Source organism: Rhinolophus hipposideros (assembly GCF_964194185.1).
Source record: "Rhinolophus hipposideros genome assembly, chromosome: 21".
Classification (NCBI taxonomy): domain Eukaryota; kingdom Metazoa; phylum Chordata; class Mammalia; order Chiroptera; family Rhinolophidae; genus Rhinolophus; species Rhinolophus hipposideros.
Genome location: NC_138067.1, coordinates 22,319,396 through 22,337,075, shown reverse-complemented (window position 1 = coordinate 22,337,075; position 17,680 = coordinate 22,319,396). Strand labels below are relative to the sequence as shown.

Here is a 17,680-nt window from a genome sequence, read left to right as displayed (position 1 = left end):
AATAAACACTGGGGCATGGAAGTTTGGAAAATGTGACCCAGATCAGTGCGTGTGGGGCAGCGGCTCCCACAGGACTCACTTCCTGGAACCCCCGCCCTGCCCCGCCCTCCAGGTTCAGATGTAAGCAGCCCCCTAATGGGAAGGGGAGACCTTGTCCGAGAGGCTTTGTCCTGTCTGCATGGGGAGAAGCCTTTTAGACCGTGTGCAATCTCACAACTAGACTCACGAAAAATAGTCAATGAAAGACACGCTCATGCTAGAGGACACTTCCTCGTCCCTGAGGGTATTTCTGCTGCTGGCGTTGCCAACGTGTCGCTTGCTCTGGCTCTCCTTGAAGTCTCCTATATTGGAGATTTGTACGGTCTTGTGATTAACAATCTGGGCTTCTGCCAGGGAGGGGTGTGGCCCAGTGAGGCCACCCAGAAAGCACCTTGCTTACATCGTCAGTTTGGGATTTCTTTGCCAAAAGCCTGTCACTCATGGCATTACTGCCTGGTGGCTCCAGGACTCTCAAACTGTGGGTAAGTCGGGGCAGCAGAAGGAGTCAGGAGGCCACGAGGGAACGGCCCCTACTTGCCTCCCTTCCTCCCTACTTTTCCTCATTCTACCTGGGCAGCGCCCGCCACGGGGCTGGTCCACGATTCAAGGGTGCTGTCCTGAGAGCATCCCCGACTGCTCTGTACTGGGGAGGTCAGCCTGTGACCTCATCCCCTTCCTCCTGGCTCCCTGGAAGGAGGCAGAGAGCCATGGGGCTCCTCCATTTCCCTCACTTCACCCAGACTATTTCCAGTTGAACGGAAAAAAACCTGAAAAGTACTGTTTCCATTTTTAGCCAACATCTCTGTGCAAAGCTGGATTTTTAGTAATTTTAAAAGTAAAACCTTAGAACTGGAACAAAGTGCATGTTTGACCTACTTGTTACCCGTAGATCAGAAGGCCCCACACCAACCGCCTTGAACCAGAAAAACAATTATGTGCAATTCATGCTCACAAAACAAAAATTTTAGGTTGTAATTTTTCTGCATTAATAAATATTTTAAAATAGAACTCCCCCTCTTTTTTTTAATGTCAGTGTAAAGTTGCCAACTGCCCTTCCTTGGGAAGAACTGACTTTTACTATGAAAGTATACATTTTCCTACCTATTTGGTATTGAAATGTCCTCTTATTTATGAAATGCTGGGGATGGTAATTTAAAAAATGTTTTTATTTGGCAAAATAAAATGCTGGCAATCTTGTATCAGTCTAATCGACTTTTAGTTCTTCTCGTGCCTATCCTGTGTACTCGGCCAAAGGGCACTGAGAATATAAGGCCCAAATTATTGGAATTTTGGCCCTTGTATCTGGGCACTGTCCTGTCCAGCCCAGAGTGACGTTCTAAGATGGCGTGTTTGGTGTCCTGAGCTACCTCTCTCACCTAAGCAGACATGCCCACTCCACTTGTTTTACATTTCCAAGGAACATGTGCCCTGCAGAGCTTCAGAGCTGCGTTCCCAGAGCCAAGCCCACAGCACTGCAGGAGTCTCAGCACCTTGGCTATTTTGCAGAGAACCAGCATGGAAACATGGCCCACTCTGCAGCTACCAATATGAGTGGAGCATCTCATAGTATCAAGAGCCCCTCTTAGGCTCCCTGAGAAGAGGAAATAGTGGTTTCCTGCCCAATTGGAATCTATAACACCATTAAACAAGTAAGATAATTTCCCAAACATACAAAGACAACAAGAGGCAGGAAATTATAAATGCTGAGTGAGGCTGTGGGACATATGGGAAGTATGATTTTCTAAAAGTTGTAAAATGAGGAGATCATTGCTGGCTAGAATAGTTAGGAAAGAAGTGCATGGTGATCGAGAGACTATTCTGGAGTCCAGCTGCTGACTCCACCTCTCACTAGCTGTGGGGCTGCCCTGTGCCTAGCTCCCCTCATCTGTCAAGTGGGAATGATGATTGTACCTACTTCATACAGTTGTTATGAAGATTGAAGGGCTGGGCACATAGTAAGCATCCGTGAATCTTAACCTCTGTCGTCATCCTGGACAGGGTGACATTTGAGAAGGAAAACACAAGGCATGTTTAGAAAATGGTCAATCATCCCAACTGGCTAGAGGGAAACATTAGGGTTAATCCAGGGGCATAACAGGAGAGGAGTTTGGAAATACAGGGGAAAGACTTTAAATATAGGGAAATCAGCGATAAGGCGATTTGCAAAGGACAGTATGTTCACTTTTAGGAATGTGGTATCAGAGGTGACAGCAGGGTTTTTGGATCAGACTATGATGTGGGCAGTTGGAAACCTTCTCCAGGGGCAAGGAGCGGGGCCAATGTCAGAGAGAGAGAGATGTGGGGAGTCTTCAGAGCTGATGCCCTGGCACGTGGCTGCTGCACACATGTGTCTGGATGAGTGGATGAAGGCAGTGGCTATAGATGAGGTCCCCGTAGGAGGGAAGGACTGAGGGAGGAGGACGAGACCACCAGCCCCTGAAGAAGAGGCTGATATGGAGCCAGGGCTTCCTGTCCCTGCAAACTCCCCTTGACAACCCCATTTCTCAGGCTTCCTCTGCTTTCCACAGCCTACTGCTTCCCCATTCATCACTACTCTGGGTGCCCAGTCTTGCTCATGCATCGTTTGTGGCCCTCCAGTGAGTAGATCTGCCGGTCCATGTCACCTCCTGGACCACACGAGCTCTCCACACTCCACCAGCAGCAGCAGTCCACAAAAGTTCAGGTGGCCGTATGTTAAGTGACGAGCCTCATAGTATGGCAGCCAAAGTGGCCAATGGGAGCTCAGCTCCCATAACCTGAAATAGATGTTTCATTTGAGGAAGGTGCGCGCCCTTCTGGCTTCTGCACTGGTCCCATCAGACCTGCTTTGGAAGAGGAGCATGGACCAACCGTTATGCTTAGAGACCCTGTTAGGTCCTAAGAGGGTCTTGGAGGAAAGCAGATGGCAAAGGGTGGGTACTGGCCATCCTCAAATATGTATAACCCTGCCAGGTGGAAAAGAAAGGGCCTGTTCAGTACTAGAGGGAAAGAACCAGGAGTGACCCCTGGAAACCTGAGGCAGCCAGTGAATGGAAGGGAGCCTTGTCCAGGGACTTGAGCTCTCAGAAAACAGTCCAGACTGGAGTGAACAGAAGCCTGGGCCAGACAGATGGGCGCTTTGTGCCCAGTGCCACAGGCCATGACCCTTTCTCTTGCTGCCAATGGTGGTTTAGGTGGATGTGGCCAAAACAGATCTGTGTCTGCCGCTCAGGGATGTCTCAAAAGTGTAGCACAGACAAAACCATTAAATGATCATACATGTGATAACCCTTCCCTGCTTGGGACGGCAGACCCCAAGATGTGCCTTTTGTTTTATTGAGAGAGACGATGGAGTTGCAGTGAGTGGGGTTGGGGGTCCAGAGAAGGAGTGGCTCACCCTACTTAAGAAAGGACTTGAGGTGACCAGGAGAAAATAACTATCCAGGAGAGAGGGAGAGTCAATAGCTCGGTGACTGGGGACACTGGGGTATTTTGAGGGTGGAACAGAATTAGAAGGGGCAAGATTATTATATGACATTTATATTGGACACTTAGGGAGTTTGACTGTATGAGGTGCTATAAAGTCCACTCTTCTTTGTCCTTAAGAGAGCCTCAGAAATGCTTTTTTAAAGAAGGAAGGCAGAATGGTGGCACACTAAAAATACTGAGATACCCAGACCAAGGCCAAACCATGAAGCCCGCTTTTATTTGGGTTACAAACGGCTTTTCCCAGAAATTGCCAGCATCACAACCACCATCAGTTTCACATGGTTCAGTTGGAAGCAAAACTGTAAGAACTGTGACAGTAGAAACCCCAACTGGCTGCTTAAAACAGTCTTCTTGTGTTCTTGCTGATACCCAGCTTCCAGGCCCTTTCCATGGCCACCAGCACCACCATGTCCTTTAGTCACAGGGACTCAGAGGGCAGCCACCGCCCCCCCCCGCCCCCCCGCATTGACAAGTACTCTACCCACTCTTCCTGCAGGGAAGCGTGAGTTTCACCTACGTGCCAGTCTGTCCTCTCCAGCCTCACCCCATGTGACGTCAGGGCCAGCTGGGACCATGTAATTTTCCCAGTACATTCCATTCCCTTCTGACTTTGCCTCTTTGCTGCTGCAATTTAACCTTGAACACATTGGGGCACTCCTCTGCCAGTTTCACCCTATGTGTGGCTGCTGAACCACACATGGGAGTTCCTGGAGGGACCGTCTCCCTCACTCTGTGCAGCTTTTCTTTCTTGTGGGCTCGTGCACCTGGGTGGCCCAGCCTGTGACCCATGGGCTTTGTGGAATTATGGGAGGGGGGGTGAGTAGTCATCAGGCGTGGCACAGGGAGCCCGCCAGGTGACTCCCTGTGACTCCCGCTGCCTGACACCCGCTAGGGACCTGGAGGGGTGCTGGGAGGGACCTCATTGCCCAGAGCTCCCGGCTAATCACTCACTCGCGTACAGTCTCTTTGCCAGCTTCTTTTCTCTCCCTGATCTTTCTGTCTCATGTTTTTGCAGAAATTATTTTTTTTAAGGGAGAAGAAAAATGCAGCGAATAATGCATCCCACAAGCGTATATTCCTGTTTTCAAATGTGCTCGGTGCCTTTGACCTTCGCCCACCCTGCCCAGCATGGGGCTGTCACCACTCCTGGCTGCCTCATCACAGTGTGGCTTGGGAGTCTGCCCTTACCCACTGTAAGTAATCACCTCGTACCCTCTCTCTCCAGAGCTCCACGGAGAATGAGGCTACAGGCTCTGCAAACACTCAGAAGACAGACCCAGCGATGGAACCAAAACTCAAAGTCGTGGATTGGGACAAGGTAACCGGCACAGGAGGGGTTGGGATGCTAATCAGGGGCTTCCGGGGCCAAGCAGAGGTGGTGTGGAGTCAAAAGCTGTGGTTATTCATGGCATTTGCCGGAGAAATGAGGGTGGGAAGCAGGTGCCCACAGCACACAAGCATGGCCAGTGGAAAAATTGCACACAAAGAAGTCTGTGCAGAGGCAGGCCCCAAACACCCCAGAGGGAGGGCTCCCACATGGACCCCTGAAGCCCAGAAGGCAACAGTGCATGCCCAGCTTGACTGGTGCACACGGCAGAGCTGCCAGGACCAGCACGATCCTGTGTAAGAGTCACCAGCGTGGGAGTCTGCTGAGGCTGATGGGGGCAGGCCTGGAACTGTGCAGGGTTTGTCTGCAGAGCCCGATGGCAGACCTCTGTCGGCGTGCAGAGGCCAGCATCTTGTCAGGACTGGCAGGCCCCTTTGTTGGTTAGGGGAGTCCTGAGTGGTCAGAGGTGGGAGTGGAGCTGCTCAGTGGAGGTGGGGAGAAGCAGCGTGGCCTGAGGTCTCTGAAGGGAACCAGATGTGGGAGCCATTTCCCTCCAACCTGGGTCATGAGACTTTACCAATATCGTTTTGCCATTTCCTCCTGGAATAAACATGAGTGGGTACATCCATAAATGTCCCTGGCCTGTGCTGGATAGTGTGGCAAGAAACAGCATAGGTCCCTGTGCCCAGAGAGCTTACAACCCGGTGGAGAGGACAGACACGCCCACCAGTAAACAGTACAACATGAGATGCAAGAAGCACCCCCAAAGAACACAGGTGGCCAGAGGAGAGGTGGGAGACTCCAGAAAGCTTGTTGTTTTCTGGGCCCTTTGGCCGGACTCCTGAGGGCCTGACCCCAGGAACTGGGGGATGGTATCTGTCAGGTGGGAATTGCCACCACGCCCCAGGGATCCTGTCAGCCCACAGCAAAGGTGCATGTGGGTGCTCTACCAGAGAGCTTAGGACAAGCTGTTCTGTGCCCATGTCCTTCGAGAGGTGTGTAACCAAAAGGGAAATGGAAGGCCATCAAAGGGAAAGGCTACCCAGGGCAACACAGCGCCCCCCAGAGGGCTCACCAGAGACCTGGTGTCCTGACCTCAACCCCTGGGCTTGGCCATAGTTGCTATTGCCCAGGAGCTGAGGTTGGGGGAGGGGGTTCTTGGTGCAAATGTCCGACTTCTCTGGGTGTTTGGGGGACTTAGGCTTGTTCTGCATGTGGGCAGGATGCAGGGGGCCATAGCCAACTTGAATGGAACAAGGACCCTGGGAACCATGGAGTTAGGCCCTTGCCCTGGGAAAGGAGGAGCTGCAGTGGAAGACAAGGAGGCTGTGGGATGAGGGCAGGACCAGAGAATGAACCGCAGTGTATCCAGCTCAGGGCTCAGGACCCATGGATGACACCGAGAGGAGTCGTGAAGAGGGGTCCTTGGGGCCAGCATCTGTGGGCTTGGCTGAGGGATTGAGTGTTGGAAAGAAAATACTCTGAAAAGAGAGCTGACTAGGGATGGATAAATATCCTGCTGGGGAGAGGTCCCCCAGTCTCAGTGGGCTGCAGGTTCATGGCTGACCCCAACCCTGTCACCTCATGGCGGAGGGGCAAGTGGGGATTAAGTCCACCTAGGCCTATTCCACTATCACCTGTGCCCCTGCCCAAGGAAAGAGGGGCCTCCTCTCTTCCTCCTCCTCCAGGGCCTGCTCCTGGCTCCTTGCCAGCACATTCAGGCAGGTCACGCCCGACTCACTTTCCGCACCTCTCTGTCATTCTCTCTCACACACACACTTCCTGTCTTCCTCCTCCCATCCTCCTGTGACCCTGGGAGGGGCAAGGGCTTGCCCAAGAGAGGGTGTGGAGACCCCTCAGCCCCGTGAGGGGCTATGGGAGGTCAGCTTCGTGCCTCCCCCAGCTCCCTGAGAAAACGCAGCCTGCCGAACTGGGCTTTCCAGGGAGAGTGAACAGTGCTTTGCTTACTTTTCTTTTTTTTTCATCTACTTCATGGTAATACTAGAAACTTTGGGAGGAGTGGAGAGGCTGGGACCACCCGCAAGCCCGTCTAATGTAAGCTCTGCATCTGTCTCTGACCGAGGCCAGGGGCTGTGTGAGCCGTTGGGTCTGGTCCTTGAGCTGAGCTGTGGAGAGACGCCAAGTGTGCAGCAGCTTTTTTTCCCACCAGGAGTCCTATGCCAGGGGTGGGTTTACATACCTGCCCTTGGGGCAAAGGGACTTGCCGAAGTTAACCCTTCCTGTTTTGTGCTCAAGGGGAGCTCCTCTGGGTGCTGCTGAGGGAGGGAGCCTTGGGCTCCTGTGGCCAAACATCCCCTAGAAGCTGTGGACAGAGTGAGGGGACCTGGGATGGGGCTGCCGGGGCACAGGGAGAAGGTTCTGAAAAGACAGCAGAGGACTAGGAAACCAGCCCAGGGTGCCCTTAGGTGCCATGCCATCTGACTGTCTGACTTTCGGGTTCTGCATTGGCTTTTATTGGAACCGTTTCTGTCATCCCTCTCATAACCCATTCGGGCAAGACCCAGGCTTCCTTGTGGGACAAGAACTCAGGTTGTGGCTCCACCCTGCACTCCACCCTCCGTGTCTCCGTTTTCTGGAACCCAGCCAGCCTGAGGCTTGCCCCAGTAGAGGTGGCGGGAGCTGCCCACCACTCCTGGTTTCTGGGCACACCTGTCCCATTTGTCTCCCTCCCTCTTTTCCCTGCTTCACTGTGTCCATTTCAGAGCCCTCCCCTGGCAGCCTCCTCTACTCTGCCCTCTTTGGGGACCAGCATGTGGGAACCAGATGAAACTGGTGTGATTTGAAGGGTTTGCAGAAGTTCCTGTCCATATGTCCCTGGACAGTGGAGTTAGGGACAAATTAACACTTCTTTTATTGAGCTCCTACCATGTGCCAGACTCTGCAGGCCAAACATTTTAAATATGCCAGTATTATCTGATGTAGTCCTCTAACAACTGCACAGATAAGATTATCAGATCCTGATTTAACTAATGAGGAGGAGCTCAAGTCTCCTGCCCAAAGTCCTGCTGGTTAGCTCAGCGCCACCAGTATTACTAGTGAGCCCTTCTCCCCTGCCTGGCACCCCTCCATGTGTCCTGGAACCTGTCCACCCCTGAGGCCCGTGACTGGGAGAGGAGGTGGCAGAAGGGAGGAAGGTGTCTCCAAAGCTCTCTTCCCTAGGAGACAGCCAGGTGTGTCCCAAAGCGAAATGCAGCGGTGGGCTCTCAAAGCCCCTTTGCCACCTCCCCACACCATACACATTCACATACACACCCACACCCATTGGCATCAAGGCGTGCTCTGAGGGTCCCCAGGGCCTGGCAGACGTTGATACTGGCCACATGGGTTAACCTTTCAGGACCCTCAGTTAAGTCACTGAGAACTCAGGAAAACAGCTCCTAGATCAGAGCAAAGGCCTCTTGGCCCGCCCTCCTCTGGGGAGGGTTAACCTCAACGCTGTGGGTACAGCCCTGGCTCACCTCCCAGCATTCTACCCGCCCCCCACCCCCATCCCCTTGGGTCCCCTTGGGCCTCCTTTCTCCCCTTGACCCTCCCCAGAGTAGGGGTCTGGGGGGGTCTAGCTGCCAGGAGGGATTCACAGGGACCTCCCCAAGACCGTCCTTGCTGGGCCAGGCTCTCAGTTTTGCTCCCTGTTTGCCCCTTGCCCAGAGCTCCTGGTCTCTCTTCCAAAGAACTCAGGAGTGCCCAAAATGCCCACCCCGCCTCCACCAGGAGAAACCAGGCAGACAGGCTGGGCGCTGCCCTCTGTGTCCCTGTGAGGGCAGTGGAAGAGGCAGCTGGGAGCAGGAGGTGCCACTGCGTGACCACAGACGGCTCAGGTCTGTTTCTCCCTCAGCAAGATGAAGGCAATTATTCCCCCCTGGTACTGTGTGGGCTTGTCAGGAACATCTGACAGGCTGTACAAAGGGGTATCAAAAAGTGAGCTGCCAGTGAGAGACCAGCCCTCTCACTTTAGGATGGGGGAACAGAGTGGAGCCCCTTTGCTGTTCTTCTGTCCCCAGGACTGAGGTAGTATAGGCTCTCTGCATGGTGCATGGCCTGCCTTCCTCCGTTCCCTAGGCCTCAGCCCTGTCACCCCTGCTCCCTGTCGGCTCTCGTCTCACTGAAGCCTCACAGTAGGGAACCTGAGGTCACCTCCCCAGCTACCACTTGCCTGGGTCGAGGAGGAGGCCAGTCCAGAACTGCCTCTGTGGGTTTGAGCTTAGGCGCCCAGGTAGATTGCATAAGACGGCCTGCAGGCACCCCTATAAGGCCACCAAGAGCCCTGCACTGTACACCCCGGCACTACACACCTCTGCTGGGTCCCTCACAGCCTCTGTGCTGGGAATTTGTAGCCGGAGGGGTCCTGAACCAGCTGAGAGGAGGCCTCCTGGCCCTGGGTTAAGACCTGGGTTCTGGAGCGGGACAGGCTCCCGTGAAGGTCACCTCTAGCATATGTAGCTGAGCACCTGACCTCAGTCTTCTCATCTGTAAAATGAGGTTGTCCCAAGCCCTAGTTCTCAAAATCATGGCTTTCAAAAGAAAGTAGACGTGAAGTCTGAGCCCAGGGGCCTGTGACGAGGATGCAGAAACAGTGTGTCTTAGGATTCTTCTCGAGCTTCTTGTCCTCACACCCCGCCCTACTTGCCCCCACTAGTTGGAAGCCGGTATCTGCCTTCCTGGCTCAGAACTCTGCCCTGGAGCTATGAGCTCCTAAGTTTGGGTGGACATTTCTTTGAACAATTGCCTTGGCTCATGGCTGTAGTCGTGGGAGCAGCTGTTGGCACAGAGCAGCTCCCCCTACTCCCTTCATTTTCCCCTCTGGGGAGAAGCAGATTCCTAGCTTGCTATTCCTAAGCTGGGGCTGCCTCTGGAAAGACTTCTGTGCCACCTCGCCCCTGTACTGCCCAGGAGGAGGGGAACCTGGGCACTGGGTGGGGGAGAGGCCCCCTCCCCATCTGGCAGCACATGCCCTTCTACCCACCCTCTGGGCAGCAGGCTGCCCTTTCCCCCTGCCCAGCCCTGTGGCAGCTGCATTCCTGGCATAGCCGGGAGAGGCTCTCCCCCTCCCATTGGGGCAGGGGCAAAGCTGGATGGGGGAGGGGAATGGGACACACAGTTGGCACTAAGTGCTTTGGCCAATCTCACCCCAGACTTGCATGAGCTTCCTGGGGCCCAGCCTGTTGCTTGGGGTCTTTCAGTTCACCAGTGGACACCCCTTACCCCAAAAAGCCCACTCCAGAGCAGTTTCTAGGCATATCCTCACCTCATCCTGCTAGTCCTCCTTTAGGTGGGCATTCCCCATTGCATCACTTGCCCTCTCTGAGTATCAGCTTCCACAGCTGTAAAAGGAAGATTCGCTCTTGTGACGGTTGCTATGGAAGCCCCTAGATGCCTGGGAACTGAAGGTGTATGCGTAAGCAGTGGCCTATTCCTCTACCCACCCTCCTTCAGAGGCTAGCAGACCTTTGCCGATACCTTTGAAGCCTTCCCTGTGTCCTCCAAGCCTTAGGAAGTAGGGTTGGGAAGGGGACAGGACCAGGTAGAAGCTTGGGAGGAATAGAGCATTTGTGGGAGGGTTAGCCAGGGGACCCTCTGCGAGCTAGAGTAGGACATGACATTTATCTTGAATCCCTTCCCACCTCATTGGATCCCAAGCTGTCATCTCTTGCCTTCCTCCCTTCTCAAGACCAGATCCCAGTCAGTTGCCATATTGGAAATGACCAGCAAATGAGAGATATTGAAAATATTAGCACTCAACTGAGACTTTGTCCTTCAGTAATCAGGACTGACAGAGAATTGGGAAAAGATACCCTATCCGTGAAGGTACCATCTAAATCAAGTTTGAGCACACAGTGACTGTCCTGGTTCCTGGGAGACTGTGTGAAGGGTGCTCTAGCTGGGGGGAGGGAACAAGGGAGGCTCCCACTCCGGACCAACTAACCCCATCTCGAGAATCACTTACCCTCCCGGGCCTCAGTGCCCTCAGCCATAGCATGGAGAGGAGGTCAGCAGGCCTGGCTTTCCACACACACCTGGAAGGCTCACTTGACATCCCCGGGGTGGTGGGCTGAGGCCCCAGTGGTGGAAGTATAGGTGTTGGCCTTTGAGAACTGAGGGGATGTTTGCAGAGAGAGTGTGCCTTCTCAGGATTCCTCCAGGTGGTGCTTCAGGCTCCAGGGAGAATTGACCCTCCCTGGGCACCAAGAAGGGCTACCTCACAGAAATGCACTGGGGGCTAGCCTGGATTCACGGCCCTCCAAGGCCAGTGAGCTGATCAGGGGCAGCCTCGGGACCAGCTCTAGACCGCAAGTCCACCATGTGTATGGTATCCAGTGCATGCTGGTCTACCCAGGGAGGAACCGAAGTCATGTCCAAAGAGCAGATGGGTAATGGGACATCAAATGAGAGACCCCTGTGTTAGGGAGTGGGGAGCTGGGGGGCACTGGCTCTCTTCCCACCACACCTGTAAACTAAACTCCTCTTCAGCGGTCGAGCTCCAGCCCTCCACACCTGCTCTGTCCTTGTGTACTATTGTCTCTTCAGAGACAATAATTGTAAGACTCAGGCCGGAATCTCTGCTTGCTGCTTGCCTAGACATTTCTTCCTGGGTCTCAGCTGAATTAAGCTTATGAATCCTATGCTGTTTTCTACTCGCTTCATGAAATAAGGGCAAAATGGATCAACAGGTGAAAATTTGCCCAAACGACTGCAAGGCTCAGAGAGAGACCCACTTGGCCGAAGCCTGTGCTATAATTGGAAACATTCATTATATAAAGTAGCTAATTCGAATTAAGTGTGCAAATGAAAAACATGCGTAGAGTGTCATGTGTAACATACAAAAGTGGAACATATTAAAATCAGGCGTTTCATTTGGGATAGATGGTGATAAGTTAAGGACGCATATTATCATCCTTAGAGTAATAATAGGGGAAAACACAAAAGGGCATAGCTACAGAGCCAATAGAAGAGGTAACATAGAATACTTTGTTATACTTGATTAATGCAAAAAAGACAAGAAAGGAAGAATGGAGGAGACAAAGCAAATGGCACGATGGTAGATCAAACACAACATTAAATGTAAATGGACTGAACACTCAAATTAAAAGACAGAGATTGCCTGACTAGATAAAAAAGCAAAACCTAACTATATGCTGCCTGCAAGAGATGCACTTTAAATGTAAAGACATAGACAGGTTGAAAGTAAGAGGCTGCCAATGCCAAGTATAAAGAAGCCTGGTGTGGCTCTACTAAAATCAGACAAAGTGGGCTTTGGGACAAGGAATGTTACCAGGGACCGGGATGGCTCTTTCCCAAGTCATCAAAAAGACATAACTGGGCAACCTTGAGCAAGTTATTCTGCTTCAATTTCCCCATCTGCAAGATACTAATCATAGTTCTTGCCTAGTTAGAGGTATGGCAAGGATCAAATGATTTAACTCATGTAAAGTGTTTAGAACAATGCTTGGCACACAATAAATGCTCTATGAATGTTATTAGGTTGGTGCAAAAGTAATTGTGGTTTAAAAGGTTAAAAATAATTACCAAAACTGCAGTACTTTTGCACCCCCCTAATGGTTCTCAAAATAGTTTGCAAAGTCTCAAGCTCTCACCATGACTCTGGCCTAGCTTCTTCTGAGGTGGGGCTCTGCAGGCTGCACAAGATAAGGTGTAAACACAGGCCACTAGCTGGTTCCTCCAGTTCTTTTTCCTGGTTGCTGAGAGCGGGGGAGGGGTTGTGTGTGTGTGTGTGTGTGTGTGTGTGTGTGTACCTGAGGCAGAGAAGTAGAAGGAATGAGACAGCATGCACCCATTGAATCTGTTTCCTGCTAAACCCAAAGGAGAAAGTCAAGGAGATGCAGGGACTGGGGCCAGGAAGGGAATGACGACTAGGTGGGGTTTGGCTGATTGCCTGGTCTAACTGGTGCTGGATGGGACTGCTCCAGGCTGCCCTGAGTCATCTTCTATCCTAGGAAGCAGGAAGGCAGCCAGCACCTGAGAATGGCGGGGTTCACATAACAGGAACCACAACCATCTTTACACCTTTCTCCCTGGTCATAGGCATCAAGAGACTGCCCAGTGTCCTTCCCTGTTTGCCTGAGACCCTTACACTCCTGCTCCAAGATAGTTATGATGGAACTAGCTTCCCCTCTGGCAGGACTGGGAGGCCTGCTGAGGCTGAGGCAGCTTTGGCAGGGAAGTCTGTGCAAGGATGAGATTCCAGCCAGCGCTGTGGGAAAGCAGGTTTCAGAATCGCTGTCGACTCTTTCTCCCTGGCTTCAGTGCTCTTCCTCCATGTACTTCTCTCTCCTTTTCTCTCCTGACACGACCTCCCTTCTCCCCTGCAGTAGCCACCTGACTCCATTGTATTGGAGATGTATTGATATCCACTGTGTGCCAGACACTGGGCACATCTCTCCCTCTCTTATCATGGGTGGTGGGCACATCTGTCTTTATAGACATGAGGGCCGAGGGGCTCCGAGAGGTACAGGCACTTGCCCAGGATCCCACAGCTGATAAAGGGCAGAGCCAGGTTTCAGGACTCATTCATTGTTCTTTATGGGTTTGGGTTTACTGGTTTGGGTCCAGATTAATCTGCCTCAATACACTGACTCATTAGAAATCTTCAAGGCCTTCCCATTGCCTAGAGCTGCAGCTTCCTAGCTTTTTGATCTTATATCCCTATAAGTAAAACATTTAGACCACATTTTCCATTGTATGTCCATTTTAATTATATATAAATTATTTGCATGTGCTAATGTGCTCATATTACATGCATTAGAAAGCATTCAGATATGGTTTAAAGATGAGATGCGTATGTCACAAACAGAGTCTAATATTTTCTCCCTGCCTCTGAGGGTTAGCCTGTGAGTACCCCTGGAGTAGGCATAATCCTTAGCTTGGAAACAACTGGCCTGGAGGAGGAAATGCCAACTCCCGGGTTTGATATGAAGTGTTCTGTCATCTAAAATCCTCAACAGATTTCTTCCTGCTGCCCCTCAGATCATTGTCAAGGTACTAAATGGGCCAGAGTCTTTCTCAACTGCAGGTCTCTTTCCACTTTCCCTCTTCTATCTTTTTCTCTCTCCCTTGCCGAGTCCTCCACGTTGTATGAGCTCTAACCCAAACCCCAAGTTCTCTACAAAGCCCTTATTTTCTACCCTGGACCCAGGTCTTGGTACCAATCAGTCTGCCTCCTAATTTCAGCCCGCCCGCATCACCACTAAACTGTCTTGACTGGCATGTGTCATCTTCCTGAGCATTACTATTACTATTACCTCCATTTCATAGCTGGGGAAACTGAGGCTCAGAGAGGTCAAGTAATTTGCCCAAGGTCACACAGTAAGTGATGGAGCCAGGATTTGTACCCAGGCCTGACTCCAGAGTCTGAACTCTAATTAAGCACTTAGCTATACAAAGCAAACATAGTCTCTCACATTCCTGTTTATTCTTCCCAGCACCTAGCATAGAATTATACATATATATATATGTGTATATATATATATGAGAATTATATATATATGAGAATTATATATATATATATGAAATATCAAGCAAATTTTTGAATAAATGATTGTTTGAAGGGATGAGTGAATGAATGTATTGCCCAGGCCAACACCAAGAAGAAAGCTCATGGTGGAGGAGAAAGGGCCTATTTCATTCCTAGTACAGAATATACTGGCTCCCGTACCTAAAGAGCCCTGGGCCAGACTTCAAGCGTCAGGCATGACTGAATCTGGGTGCTCGGGTGTCATCACCTGGATTCGATGTCTCTCGATCCTGCCTTGGCCATCCTCTGTGTTCACTGAGTCCTCAGGCAGGCTAGCAACTCCAGGGGCATGCCCTGCTAGCTTAGCAACTCCAGCAGGAAGAGAGGGTATCTGATGGCTTATTGCACCAGCTTAGGTCATGAGCCTGTCCTAGATCCCAATTCTGTGGCCAGGAGCTGAGATGAGTGGTTTGGTCAGTCCTGCATCACTAAACTGGGAGAGTGAGTAACCCCATACAGACCACGTGAGGTAGAGGATGGGGGCTGGGGGCTGTAACTAGGAGGTGGGAGAATGAATGTGTGCAGGAGTGAACACCAAGTATCCACTGACTTTGTCTCTTTCAGGACCTGGTAGACTGGCAGAAGCCCCTACTGTGGCAGGTAGGCCACTTGGGAGAGAAGTATGATGAGTGGGTCCACCAGCCAGTGACCAGGCCCATCCGCCTCTTCAACTCAAACTTCATCGAGTCCCTCACCAAGACTGTCTGGTGAGCACTGCACTGCATCCTTGGCGGGCTGCCCCTCTCTCCTGATGGTGCCATTGGTGCCAGTCAGATACGATAGGGGAAAGGACAATTGGGTCTGCCCACCACCCAGCCCAGAGCTATACCGTAAGCTCTTGGCGGTAGTGGAACATGCCATAGGCATAATCCATTCCTGTGCACGGTTTCTCCATTGAGTGAGTGACAACCCAGCATGTAGCCAGAAACCACTCCGAATGCCATCCCTGTTCTGTTCCAGATTCCTATGAAGGGTGTCCAGCCTCTAATGCTCGTGGGTACAGTTTTGCCTGCAATTAGTTCCTTTGCCACAAGAGTCTATCCAGCTGCATAGCGTCTGTAGCCACAAGGACAGTTCTTTTCTGCCAAGAACTCATCTTAGAGACAGGGGACAGATAGAGTCAGACTTTCTCTTGTTTCCCTCAGCAGTGTCCTTTGACCCCAGGTCTCCACATGCTTTCTGCACAGGCTTTGGTATCATCTCATTCCCCCCTCTAGTTGAGAGGTGTGTCTGGGGAAGCTGGACCCTGTCGAGCCCCTGGGCATGTGTATCTCTCACCCTGGTGGCCCTCCTGCAGGTACAGTGTCCCCGTCATCTGGATTCCCTTGGTGCTGTACCTCAGTTGGTCCTACTACCGAACCCTTGCCCAGGGCAACGTCCGACTCTTCACGTCCTTCACCACAGGTAATGTCGGTTCCTTTCTGATTTGCTCCTGTGGCTCCTGGAGGTGGGAGACCTCGGTGTTCTCCCTGGCCCTGAGTTTCTAAGAACACGGAACCTCAAACCAGATCACGAACATTTTTATCTTTAGAAATAGTCTTCCAAAGAAAAATGCTGTCAGAGTCCCCCAACTCTAACCCCAAGTGGATTAAAAGAACAGCAACACATTAGCAGAAACGAAATGAAATCATTGTAAAAGGAGACATAGAAATAAAGAAGGAGGCTTACTGCTGAGTCTAATACTAGAAAATATATGACCTGGGATTGGCAAGAAACTAAGTGAAATCATTTACCAGGGAGCTGAGCTGAGAGCTGGACTCAGAATGGTCCATGCACACAGCACAGATTAGAGCCTGGCAGAGGAAGACCTGGGCGTGTCCTACAGCGTCTCTTGGGCAGAGGCCCAGGCAGCAGTACCCCTAACTTGGAGTAACAACCCCACGAACCTCTGCTAAGCACTCAGCACGTGCCAAGCCTCGTGCTTCCCAGGGACCCTCTCAATTACCCCTCCTAACAACCCATGAGAAGGATACTGTCATCATGTCCTCTTACAGACGAGGAAACAGAGTCAAGCAAGCGATTCAGGGTCACGTGGCTAGGATGTGGACGCCAGGTGCTACCTCCCTATCCCCCCAGTTGCAGCGTTCAGGGGACAGAGAGAAGGGCTGACATGGGGCGACTTCCAAAGAGCCTATGGGACCGAGTATCTCAGGGCAGCCATGGGTTTGGGTGTGGCCACTGCTGTCAGACTGCTTCCCAAGCTTACTGCCTTGGGCCTCCAGGTACATGCTGCCTGCCTAGGTGGTCTGTTTGTGCTGGCCCGTAGTGGGTGGCTCAGGTGGAGGCCAGGTTGGGGGACAGGCAGGAGAGGTGTGCTGGTGTAGCTCAGGTGGCCTTTCCTTTCCTGGTCACATGTAACGTTCCTGACTGCGAGCCTTCAGAGCCTCCCTTCTCTGCCAGACATGGGCTCCTTCTCCCCACACTCTGAGGCTTGTCTCCGAGGCTTGTCTCCTGCCCACCTCTCCTGGGAGTGGCACGTTGAGGGCCTGAATGGCTTAGATGAGAGGGGCCATGGCCACAGTGATGGGAGCCTGTTTTCCCACCTGGCCCAGGATGTGATGAGGGATGAACGAGCTACAGGACGTCCCCCAGAGCCCAGAACTCTTCTTGGTCACCAAGGGTTAATGCATGCCTGTGAGCCAAGGTTCCCCTTTTCTGCCCACACTGAATAGCTCAGGCACAGCACAGGGCTTGTTGCTCAGAAGGCCCACTCACTGAATCGCCCACTGTCCGCCGGCACTCCCCTAACAATCACCAACAGTGGCAGTTCAGCCAGGGCTGGCGGCCGGAGGGGGGAGGGGACGCCCGAGCTTTGGCCCAGGTCCCTCTGCAGGATTCCTCTAGAGATGCCACTCGGTACCAGCTCCTGCGGATGGGCCAGCGGGTGATGCTGGGGTGAGGGGGAGGGCGGAGACTTGACCTATAGGAAGGGACTCGTGTTTGTGGCACGGAGGGCGATGTGAGGGCTCGGTCAGAACCACAGGCCTCTGCAGAGAGCTGAGATGTGCTGTTTATAAAGGTCCGGTGCAGAGCCTGTGACCGTGATGCCAGCAATGGTGGCATGAGAGCTATGTCACCAGATACCTCCCTCGTCCTCCAGCTTGTCAGGCAAGGCACAGCCTAGCAGCAGAGAAACATGGCAAGAGGAGGCTGAGCAGGGTCCCAGCACAGGGGCTGGACAAAGAGCGCCCTGGAATCACTGCAGAGTCAGGGTGCCAAGAAGCAGTGAAAACTGAGCAGAGATACCAGTTCAAGGCTGAAATTCCTAGATGCATGCATGAAAATGTTTTGAAAAG

The 17,680-nt window shown here is 52.2% G+C and overlaps 1 protein-coding gene across 1 annotated transcript in view; it reads left to right on the top strand.

Annotated features, from left to right (window-relative positions):
• The window catches only part of FA2H (fatty acid 2-hydroxylase), a 46,368-nt gene that overhangs the window by 19,739 nt on the left and 8,949 nt on the right, over positions 1 to 17,680 (top strand). The window contains exons 2-4 of the mRNA XM_081031430.1: positions 4,733 to 4,825; positions 14,949 to 15,091; positions 15,682 to 15,788. Of these exons, the coding sequence (XP_080887556.1) occupies positions 4,733 to 4,825; positions 14,949 to 15,091; positions 15,682 to 15,788 (343 nt within the window). The remainder of the gene's footprint in view (positions 1 to 4,732; positions 4,826 to 14,948; positions 15,092 to 15,681; positions 15,789 to 17,680) is intronic.